We start from the raw sequence: 12,296 nt of genomic DNA, 5'->3' as shown, positions 1-12,296 counted from the left end.
CATTCACTCACACATTTACAGGCATTTCATTTCCTGTTTTCAAAACAAGAAACAGCGCAGTCACAATATTCTGGATTCATAATGAGAATAATGAGAATGGGTGTTATCACTTAGATAAATAGCACACCATGAGCACAAAAACAACTGTGAAAATTGAGGATTTTTTCCATTAATAGAAGTTTTCAGATTTTTCTGCTTCTTAAATCCTCCATATAACAAATAAATCCTTTAGAAAACAGGTTGTCGTGGTGTGAACTAACCTGCCAGAGTGTAGAGATGCTCCCAGACCTGCTCCAGATGAGGCTGAAGAGCCTGAGTCAAAGCTTTAGGAACTTGATTCAAGTCACTGAAGAGGTGGAACAAAGCCACGATGAAGTCGTCTCCTCCCTGGAAACTCTCTGCAGACACGGCTGAAGCTCCGTCCTGCGACAAATCTGGAAGATAATAATCAAGAATTATACCCAAAAATATGTCAAGACAATGTACAGCATCAGAGCATGAAAACCATGTGTCTATATACTAATCATTCTTATCATTCCAATGGAAAGTTTGTGGAAATTTACCCCGATTTTTCTACCCTTTCCAACTGTATTTCGATGTGTTGTTATAAATGGTTAAATTAAAACAGAAGTGGATTCAGGAAATGTGATGTTCTGGAGCAGACAACTCCACAAGAACAACAACACAACAACAACACAATGACGGTGTGCTGGTCAGCGTAAAATCACCTTCAAAGCCCAGTTTGTTCTTTTTGAATAATAATAATAATAATAATAACAACAATGATAATCTCATGGTTGATGGAGGTCAGAGGTCAGAGGATGTAAAACTCCTGTGAAACATAAACTTCATGGAAAATATCAAGGCTGCGATCGCTGACACACGTTCACACTGAAGGTGAACAAAAAGCATCGTGAAAGAGACAAAAAAACACATCTGTGTCGGACAGAGAAAAGAAAAACAGATCTGAGGATCAACAGGAAGTGAAGAGGAAGAGGTTTGACAGCGTGTCCTTGTGTGTGTGTGTGTGTGTGTGTTGCTCCAGAGGTGGCAGACATCCAGCCGTCTGTCAATCTGCAGTGTGGGAGATGACAGCGATCAGACTACGAGAACGTTTGCAATACAGCAGTCAATGAAGGGGTGTGTGTGTGTGCGTGTGCGTTAGTGTGTGCGTGTGTGTGTGTTAGTGTGTGTGTGTGTTAGTGTGTGTGTGTGTGTGTGTGTGTGTGTGTGTGTGTGTGTGTGTGTGTGTGTGTGTGTGTGTGTGTGTGTGTGTGTGTGTGTGTGTGTGTGTGTTTGGGGGGGAGCTGTGATGGAAGAAGAAGGAAAAAAAGACTCAAGGCCAGATTAGCCTCTGCGTGGGGATAATATCCGTCAGAAACATTAGCATCACCACTGAAGGACTAAATTAATTCCTCTGCCTGTGTTCAGATTATTCAGATTATTGTTCAAACCTGATCAGAATCAGATTAATTACAGATGTGATTTAGTGGTTCACACTCATAACTGCAAGAGTCTGGAATCTGAAAGCAGCACAAATAACAAGCTGACTGTGGAGGGTGGACATAGACTTTATAGACTTTAACTCTATGTGATTCTCTCAGTTAAATACATCAACATGGTCCTAACAAGCAAGAGTCTAAAGAAGACACTGATGGTGAAGCTGAGGACAGCTAACATGATCAGGACATCAGGATCGTCCAACACCTGAATCAGAGAAGACACTTCCTGTCTGAGCGACAGAGACTTTGACCATTGTCCAGAAAATCAAACTGGATTTGCTTAAAATCTGATGTGAGCTGCAGTGTAAACAAGGCCAGAGTAAATATGAACATAGAACATCCTTAAGGAGAGGCTGATGTGGATATCAGGTGTGGCTGCAGTGGTCTAAGGAAACAGGGCTTTTGAGGAGATCATGACAGGTTAACTCTTTTAATAATGATGTGATTACAGAGCAGCAGATGACTTCAGTGTTCAGTCTCTGCAGACTCTTCACTCACTGTGTTAGTGTTAGTGTGTGTGTGTGTGTGTGTGTGTGTGTGTGTGTGTGTGTGTGTGTGTGTGTGTGTGTGTGTGTGTGTGTGTGTTTGAAGGATTTTGCAAAACTAAAACCCAGTTTTAAATAAATCCCTTTTATCTCCCTCTGGACGTGTTATGAGTCACACAGATTCAGGGTTTACTCTTTGCTGCATCTATTTATCAGGTAAAAAAACACTGTTTTAACAGATTTATAACTTTGAATAAAAACAACAGAGTCTTCACTCACTGCCACTTTATTAGGTACAAAAGAAAGACGCCTGATAAAGAGTCAGGAGCGACAGTCACTGTGGTCTGTTGTTGCCCAAGGCATCAGGGAACGACCACCAGGGGGCCCCCTAGAGCATTCCAGTATCTTACTAACTTTAATTTGATGTTATTGTTTGTACCAAAGTCAAGTCTAAGTGTCGTTAAAACAACCTGAGAAAATACTGATGAAGGAACGCCAACATCACACTGGTACGTACGTCTTTAAGAAGAAGATGTTTAAATGAAGTTAGCGTTTACTCCTCTGTGTAAAAATCTCAGTCACTCAGAAGCTTCTGAAATACTCAGATCTGCTGACACCAACCACTCTGTAATGTTCACGTAAATCACCGTTCTTCACATTCTGACTTTCAGATTTAACTCCAGCAGATTCTAGAGACCAGTTGTTCTTCACCTTCAGACCAGGACTCCAGGTGAACCCCTGTCCTGATCTCACCTGGAGCCCAGGTTGAGAACCGTAGTTCTTCATGTCTCCATCCTTTAAAGCCCTGAGCTGCTGTCATGTGATTGGCTGAGACAGATTTGTCATCACTAACAGCTGAACAGCAGGTGTACCTAATAAAGTGACCACAGAATGGTGTGAGTGCAGTCTCTTATAGCAGTGTAGACATTCTGTCAAGCTGTTCCTTTTGTCTGTCTGCTTCCTGGTTAATTAGCCCGTCACCATGATAACGCGTGAGAGTCAGCGTTTCCAGCGTTGATTTACGGCGAAGCTTCGCAGAGACTCTGAGATCAGACTCAGACCAAGCGAGAGAATGAGACAGTGAGAGTTGTTATTAATGAGGTCGCTATAATGTGAATTAATGTGCGAGTGCACAACAGTCTTTAAAGGTTAGACTGAGAAGTAAGAAAATCTTTAAAGGTCAGCGTGTGTGCTCCGCCCGGGCATGTTGAGTGTTTATTACTGCGCTCTATTGATTTAGTGATGATGATGATGATGATGACCAAGGTGAAAATGATGATGATGATGATGGCAAAGATGCTGATGATAACTTCATAAAATTGATAGAGCTCATGTGAGGTCTATATAATTCACTTAGGATCTTAAAGCCATAATTGAGTCACTGATAAACATGTTTCATACGCAGCAACTGCACCATCAACCTCCAGGCTCTGATTTTAGAGAAGAAACTGCAGCGCAAAACATTTTAATATTAACACAGTTAACACAGTTAACACACACACACAGACTTACGAGAGTTTTGCAGGAGGATTCTGAGCAGGTGACACTCTCTGTACAGCAGCATTCGTAGGAGCAGCTTGGGATTGCAGCCGGGGTTAGAGGTCAACAGCCTCATCTGACACGCGAGGGCGACGTCGCCCTCAAAGCCGTTTCTGAGAGAATGTGACAGTTGTGCAGCGTCAGGTGAGAGAAAATAAGCAGTCACTTCCTCCTGTGTCAGTCACTCCCAACACCAGCTTAGTCTGCAAATGCTTTCACTCCTGCTGACTTATAGTCTGCACCGGGAAGGAATTAGCTGTAATCTGGGCCAGATAAAAGCAAATTAACATTTGGTCGTCAGCCAAATACATGAATATACAGCACGAGCCCACACTCCTACATCTTTTGTATAAGCCACAGTCTGCAGCCAGCTGTGGGTAATGAGCCGTGTCCTTGGTGTGTGTGTGTGTGTGTGTGTGTGTGTGTGTGTGTGTGTGTGTGTGTGTGTGTGTGTACCCTTCAGTGTCAATGCATGTTGTTATGAATGTGTGCAAGTATGAGAGTATGCTGACGTGTGTGTGTGTGTGTGTTACTTTATACGTCTCAATAAAACCTACTGTCGGGAATGGTCTGAGTTTGTCTGAGGAGCAAAGACGCGGGAGGTGGTACAGTGTGTGTGTGTGTGGGGGGGGGGGCAGCGAGCGTCCTGCTGCTTGACTGAAGAAAACTATTCCCTCATCTGACAGCACAATTTATGATGTCACTGGTTCTGCAAATCCAGGAGAAATCCTCTTTTAACTGCTCTGATAAATCTACCCGTCTACAGCACAGGGTCAGCTTACACACACACACCCCTACACACACACACACACACACACACACACACACACACACAGACACACACACACACACACACAGATGCTTACTTTACAGCCTGTAATGCTGGGTGATTTATTTATGTGCTCTGTGATTTTATTATTGTTTTATTTAATAACTATAACAATGGGTTTCATTTTTAATAGCCTGGGGAAAGATCTGGCCACAGAGGCCAAGTCCTGGATGAGGACCCAGTGGATCTGGCCCTGGGCCACTGGCTGGGGCCCCATGGCGCCTTAGCATGCAGGCAGGAGGTGGGAGCAGAGAAATAAAGAGGTCATAAAAACAAACTCATTTCAGCTCTCCAAAAGTTAGGCGCACGAGAGCGGGGGTTAGTTTGATTTGTGCTCCATCAGCACGCCATGACATCACCTCTGGCTGTGAGGGACTGTAGCGGTAACTGGACACACATGTACCCACATGTACACACATGTACACAGATATACAGTACATGTAAAAGCGTGTGTACTTCATAGCGCTGTGTGTTGACACCTCCAGTGTAAATCAAACATCATAAACATAAACAACATCACTTTTTTCCTTTTTCCCTCCTCCTCCTGCATCTGTGCTGCATTAAAGAGGAACTCTGAGCACTGAGTGTGATTGTAAACACTCTGCTACACACACACACACACACACACACACACACACACACACACACACACACACACACGTGTGTACCTGCTCTATGACCGGTGATCAATGGTGTGATGCATGTGCTTTACATACCGTACGGCCTGTTCTGTGAAGAGGTCAGGGTTCACAGCGTTTAACCAGTGTACCACCACTGACTCCTCCCCCTTCACAGGGTTCACCACTGACTCCTCCTCCTTCACAGGGTTCATCACTGACTCCTCCCCCTTCACAGGGTTCATCACAAATGTCCTGAAGGGATTCAGAAGACATGAGGCATCTTTAATGTGCATAAAGACTCAGGTAGTTCTGTAGTTCACATACTGTACGTATGGTGAAAAAAAGCGTGTTTCTAAGGTTACATCAGCATATGTTTTCATTTAAAAAGATAAAAACAGTCATGCACACCCACACTAACATGGAGGAGGTTAAGAATCAAAGCCCACACCTGTGCAGCAGAGGCAGAGGTGCTGTGACGATGAGGAGGACGGTGAGGAGCTGCTGACACAGACTGTGGATGTGATGGATGATCCACTCTGATCCAGAAGCTGCAGAAGAGTTTGAGTTGACTAAGACGTCCACACTGTGACACACACTCCACAGAAGCTGCTCCACATACAGCAGGATCGCTGTGATGTCAACTCTTCAACACACAGAAAACACAGAGAAACACGGTCAGTCCACAGATACAGAATATTATGGTCTGGGCTTCACTGACGTATGTGTGAGTTCACAGAATCACCAGGTTTTTTGACTCAAACACATAAACCAACAGTGGTGAAGACTTAAACCTTTACAGGGCAGTACTTTAAATACAAGCCTCAACCTTACAGTTAGAGAAGACTTTTTACTTTTGTTTTTCTAAATGTTCTTCATGTAGAAAACCAATGTCCATGAGGGTACAACTGTATTCTGGTTCCACCCTCACACTGTGTCACAGTCAGTGGTTCTCGAGCTCACTCTCATTTAAACGCCCATAAATGTGTTTCCTGTCTGCAGAGAGCTGCTCATCATCACTTCTCTCCTCATTCCTGTTTCCCTGTGACTCAAAGATGAGATGATGGAGGAGACAGTGGTCATGTGACAGGAAACAGGATCTGCTCGGACTGAGCTCACACTCACCACTGAGCCGTCACCAGCTACACAAAGCAGACTGAGTGTTGACATCATGCTGAGCTACGTTATATAACTGCTCACTGTCTGTGTCACTGCTTCATCCTCTCACTGTGTCACACTTTAACCTGTTCATCGTCATCATTCAGTCATTCAGGAGGACGACTGTTTGACCCTGTGCTAACATTGAGGTCATTCATAACCTTCTGAGCTGCAGCACCAGGTCCACAGAGAGAGAAACACTCCACAATAAGTATGGATGCAGCTTTAACAGTCAACGTAAAGGAGACAGTGATGTTTAATTTGTTTCTCTTAAAATACCAGATTTAAGTCACATTTTATTCTTTAGCACAAAGTCAGATTAATGATTCCGTCACATTATATCAATCAAACATGTATGAAGTTTGAAGTTCTAGCTACAGAGAATATTACTGTGTGGTTGAAGACACAAGAGCTACAGAGGTCTATGGTGTAAGGTCTATGGTCATTGAAGAGGTTCACGGTTCACTCTTAAGACACTGAGTCACATGATCATCATCAGCAGACTCATTTATTGAAGAAGCTCTTAAAGCTGAGGCTGAACTCGTCTCCTCACCTTTACAGATGACACATCTATTACTAAACATAATTTAATATTGTGAAATATATATATGAAGACAAACTAAGGAAAGCATTGTATAATAACAACCTGGTGGTACTAAAATCATAAATACTGTTTGAGTGTGTGATCAGAGAGGAGCTGATGAAGTTTGTCCAGTATTAGACCAGTAAAGAAACTCACACACCACAGTTAGAGAAACAGTTTGAGTTCATATGACAGAGAATGATTTTTATCAGATACCTGTGAGGTCAGAACACGATGAAGTACCTGATCTGCAGATGTCTCTTGTAGGATGGACGGGCTCTGGAATACCTCTGCACCAGCAGCTGCAGAGTCTCTGACAGAACCTGAGCCAGAACCTCAGAGGACACATCAGCAGGAAGGACGGAGCACAGGTCACTGTGAAGCCCACACAGGAAATAGAACCACATCTGCAGCGAGAAGGAACATCGTTCACCCTGTGGAAGGAAAGAGAGAAGGAACAGATGAAGACGTTCTGTGATATGGACTGTGACGTTAGACACACACACACACACACGCACGCGCACGCGCACACGCACACACACACACACACACACACACACACACACACACACACACACACACACACACACACACACACAGTTAAATGCTTTTATTCGGATCCAAATTTGAATGGAAGAAGAAAGTTATTTTTCTGAATAAAGTCAGTAAAGACTGAGAGCAGAGCAGACAGACAGAGAGGGAGATTACTATCTTTTCCTTCATTGAACTTCACCTCCTCTGCTTCTGAAATCCACATTTATCCTCCAATAATAAACTGATGGAAGGAGGAGGAGGAGGAGGAGGTTACTGACACCTCCAAAAACTCCTCAGCTTCCTCTCACTTTATTCTCCACTACATCGTCTATGTCTTATTTTTGTCATTTAGAGATTTCTCGTTGATGTGAGCGTCACGCTCACATCAACGGTCACCGAGGATTATGTCCTGGATTAGCTCTCCATCCTCTGCCTGAGGACTCTGAGGACTCTGAGGACTCTGAGGACTCTGAGGAGCAGATGCAGATGTTCAATGAAAACCAACTGAAGCAGCTGTAACTGCACTGTTTGATTATTCATTCATATTCAACTTTATCAACTTTATCAAAGTACAAACACTATCTATTCAGACAATTATTACAATATTAATCTGTATTGTGTGTTTGTGTTTGTGTTTGTGTTATCTTACTGTTATCAGTGTGGCGTTAAGTGTCTTGCCCAAGGACACATTGAAATGTAGACTAAGAGGGCCGGGATTCTAACCCACAACCCTACAGTGGCTTTGTCATTTGTGTTTTCCTGCATAAATGAGTGCGATACGTTGATATATGAACTCGTTTAAATTTAAACAGTGTACATATTTGTTTATTCATTTACAGTTTTTCTTTTTTTAATAAAGTCACTTAAAGAGAAACAGTTGATAAATGATGACCTGGCTGAAGTCAAAAACGTGACTATGAAGTTTTCCTTTGTCAAGTTCTCGTACGTCGTTATTATAGCATATTAAATAAGTCTGTGTCAGCAGCTGTTTATGTGTCCATGTCGATATAAGATAAAGGAAAAAGCTGGAGAAGACTCTGTGGAGTCAAGACATAGAGCTGAAGATGGAATCCAGAAGATGGAAACACAAAACATCTACAGGTACACACATCAGAAATCAGCTGCTGCTGCTGCTGCTACTGCTGCTGAAGCTGCTGCTGCTGCTGCTGCTGCTGCTGCTGCTGCTGCTGCTGCTGCTGCTGCTGCTGAAGCTGCTGCTGCTGCTGCTGCTGCTGCTCACCCACACATTCATGCATTCATGTGTACAGATGCACAGGCGCTTGAACAAAGCGCACACCTGCACACAGCAGGTCTGTCTGACACCAGTGACCCAGAGAAGGAGGGAGGAACAAAGGGATGAAAAAAGGCACAAGCAGGGGTAAAGTAAGAAAGAGAGCGGAGCTTTAGATTGGTTTAAGGGCATAAAGGTAAGGAAAGTTCCAGAGGCCCGATGCTGTTTCCAGACGGTCCCAGTGTAGACTGCAGACTTCAGACAGCTGAATCCCTGGAGCCCCCGGGGCAGCATGGAAGCCACAGATGTTCTCAGGGAGCTCAGAGTATAGAAGGCTCCGTTAGACAAGGGAGCGTAGGAGGTAAAGGTGCATTGTGGGAATGAAAAGAAGAAGCCAGAAGACTCCAGAGTATCTCGAGTGTCTCGAATTATACAGAACAAGCCTGGCATTAAAATTCTTTCAAAACTAACGAAGTAAACGCCAAACTATACAGGGACTCTTTCATGAGTTACTGGCTTCACTGATTCACTTTCAACACCAGACACTCTTAAAAGGGACAGTTCAGCTTCTGAAGCATCACTCTCCTGCACCAAAGGGGTCATTAATCCTAGTCCTGCCTTCATCAGTTAACACAAATATATCATGTGATATTACTTCTTAACAAGCCTTGTTTTAAAGGCTCAAACTCAGTGACTAACACTAACCTAATGAAGCAGCTCCTTTGTCTCTGTGGACTTTGGTGTGGGAGAGTAAGTGGTTTACACACGTCACCTTCTAATGGTGAGAATCATCACAATAAGACGTCGTAGCCATAGATTCTAATTAGTGAAAGTCATCCCTGATGGCAGCCATGTTATCAGTGTGAGCCAGTTTCACTTTCCCAGTGGATCCATAGAGATGTTGGAGCACTTGGCCAAGTAAGTGTTGATAATTGATGTTAAAGAAATAACTGCACTGTCTTTATTTGACTATTTTACAGTCTAGTGTTCTTGATAAAGGGGAAACGTTTACCTCATAAAAGGGCTTAGGATCAGTCCAGTGGTGACTCTCTGCATCCTGAAGTATGCACACAGAGCAGACCTGGGAACAGTAGGTGGTCAGCTGATCTCTAAAGGCCTCCACTGTTTCCTGGTATTTCTGTATTGGCAGCAGAGTCAGTGGTCTGAGCAGAGAGAAATTAAAAAAGAGCAGAGAATTAACACAGACTCAGACTGAAGCTGTGAAACAAACTGATTCAATAACAGAGCTGATGATTTATTCTGAAAGTATTCTTTAAATCTGCTCTAAGCCTTGATGCTCTACAGAGAGGCAAGAGTTTAACAGGAGGCCTGATGGATGGATGGATGGATGGATGGATGGATGGATGGATGGATGGATGGATGGATGGAGAGAGAGAGCTTTACATGAGCAGAGGTTGGACAGCAGCAGCACAGATGTCTTCAGAGAGCAGAGGTTAAGGGAGAATAACAGGACGTAAAAAAGTCACCATATGTCGACATAATATGGCTGCCATTACCACCTGTCAATCATTTCCACTCCTTTATGGACCCTCCCCCTTCATCTCAAGTTTAAATAGTAAAAGCCTCTTTCTTATGAATTCTCACACTGACTTTTAAAGAAGCCCCTGATTTTCCCTCTGAATTAGAACGTTGGACCGACAGAAACCATGTAATAGACATTAAATCTATATTTGTATGACACAGAGATAATATTTTGCTTTGTGACGTTGCTGTAGATCAGGTCAAAGTTCAGCAACAACACTAAACCAGATCAGCTGACCACCGATATATAATCAGTGACTACGTTTATTTTATAAATATTCCAAGATGACGAGGCCAGAATTGTTCGGTCTCACGTTATAAAAGCCTTCATTTCACACATGGATTAGCCTCACAGAGTCCAGAGTCCAGACCTTAAACCCACTGAGATCCTTTTGGGATGAGCAGCAGAAGAAAGACTAAACTACAGAATGTTCCAATGATCCAAACTTCATCATAAACACAAGATCGAAGTGAAGATTGATGCTAAAAGTGGTCCAACAAAAACTCAGCTCTTTTCTTTTGGCCAGGTCGTGTACATTATACAAATCTATGCAGCCAATATTTAAGCAACTGCTAAGAACAGCTCGAGAAGAAATAAGCCAAATATTATCTAATTGATTTAAATGGCCTTGTTTTAAGGAGAAGAATCTGCCAGGGGAAGAAAAATGTGCTTAGCTAGAATTCTAAAAACTCGCCTGTAATTCTGGTCAATTTAAGGCTGTAATGCAGCTTAAAACAGGAGAAAACTGACCGAAAATAAGACATGACATCATGTCAGAAATGTACGGAATAACGTACGGAGGAGAATTAGAGCCACATGTAAAACACACAGCATGGATTCTGAGTTGAAAGAATTAATACTTAACCATGATTGTGAAATTCACGTCTGTTTTTGACACATAAATGTAAGCTGTAATACTTTTTCTAAAAGTGAGATTATTTTTTCCCTCCCACACTCCTGCCCTCTCCTTACACTTTAGCGGCTGCAGCAGTGGACTCGTTCAGCCGGCTGTGGAAGTGCTCCAGTCTTTGGAGAACATAAATGCAGGAGGCGAGCAGAGCAGGGAGGTTCTTCACAGGCCAACAGGACGGCACGGCCAAAGCTCTCTGCTGCAGACGGCACAACATGGCAAACGCTGCTCGGCCACAAGCCTCCACAAAGCTGGAGCTCACCTCCAGGAGAGAGCTGTCCCTGCAGGCCACGGCCAGGGGGAGCAAGGCCTCCAACTCAGTCATCACTGTTCCACAGAACTGAGGGGGAGATAAGGCACAAAGGTTTTAACATGGACAGACTAACTTTATAACATCATGTCACATACGTGTAAATAAAGACAAAGAGGTGGAAGTGAGAGGAAAAAAGAAGAAGAAGAAGAAAGGGTCAGGGAAAGGTGAGAGAGAGAGAGAGAGAGAGAGCTGATTCAGCTTCTTCTATAAAGAGCAGCAGCATCAGCGAAGACTTATCACTTTCATCCACATTTGTCCTGAAGAGAAGCTGCAGGGACAGAGCTGCAGCTTCTCCAGAGAAACTGAAGCTGATCAAAGAGCTTCACTAAGTCCAGAGTGGAGGTTTTCTCCAGACGCTCTGTAGTTATTTAACGTTGAAGTCTCAATCTTTTCATTCACGCCGTCATGGCTGATTCTTCTCGTGAAGAAGAATCGTTTCTTCAGAGAAATTAAATTCCTGTTTTATAATACAGTATTAACACAAACATGAATGTGAACATGTTCAGATTTCTTTGCTCCATAAAAACAAAGAAATCATTCAAACTGAATCATCTCGTTTATCCTCATTTCCAAGTTTGATCGACATTTCCATGAAAACAATGGTTAGTAGATCATTGTTAGGTTGTAAACAGCACTGACGTGAGGAAGTGAAAACCCGTTTCCTTTTGTTTCTGTTGTTTTTCAGGTTCACAATAAATGATTCATTCAATCGTCATATTGAGATTTGATTTGTGATATAAAAGTTATAAACCACACGAAAGATCATTAAAAGGAGGCAAAGAAACAAAAACATGACGTAAAGAAAACCTTTAAATCAGTCAATTTCAATAATTATCCTGATAAAAAAATCCTGCGTGAAATTAAGGAGAAACTGTCGTTTAAAACTTCTGAACAAACGTGCAGAATAAACATTATATCAATATATTAGGGCTGTCAAAAGATTAACATTTTTAATCAGATTAATCACAGGGTAGCTGTGGATTAATCACGATTAATCACGATTAATTACCATTAGTAAATATGCCATAAAAATTCTAATTTTCTCTTTATAT

The 12,296-nt window shown here is 42.6% G+C and overlaps 1 protein-coding gene across 1 annotated transcript in view; it reads right to left on the bottom strand.

The window, feature by feature from the left end:
- kiaa0825 (KIAA0825 ortholog) overlaps positions 1-12,296 on the bottom strand; it is a gene marked incomplete at its 3' end in the record, with an annotated part of 103,208 nt that overhangs the window by 68,583 nt on the left and 22,329 nt on the right. The window contains exons 9-15 of the mRNA XM_083904222.1: positions 10,994-11,271; positions 9,491-9,641; positions 6,957-7,147; positions 5,424-5,618; positions 5,072-5,227; positions 3,500-3,639; positions 261-434 (exon numbers count right to left, since the gene is read on the bottom strand). Coding sequence (XP_083760348.1) covers positions 261-434; positions 3,500-3,639; positions 5,072-5,227; positions 5,424-5,618; positions 6,957-7,147; positions 9,491-9,641; positions 10,994-11,271 — 1,285 coding nt within the window. The remainder of the gene's footprint in view (positions 1-260; positions 435-3,499; positions 3,640-5,071; positions 5,228-5,423; positions 5,619-6,956; positions 7,148-9,490; positions 9,642-10,993; positions 11,272-12,296) is intronic.

The sequence above is a fragment of the Microchirus variegatus genome, assembly GCF_963457635.1.
Source record: "Microchirus variegatus genome assembly, chromosome: 17".
NCBI lineage: Eukaryota > Metazoa > Chordata > Actinopteri > Pleuronectiformes > Soleidae > Microchirus > Microchirus variegatus.
This window is presented reverse-complemented; position numbering and strand designations above follow the sequence as displayed.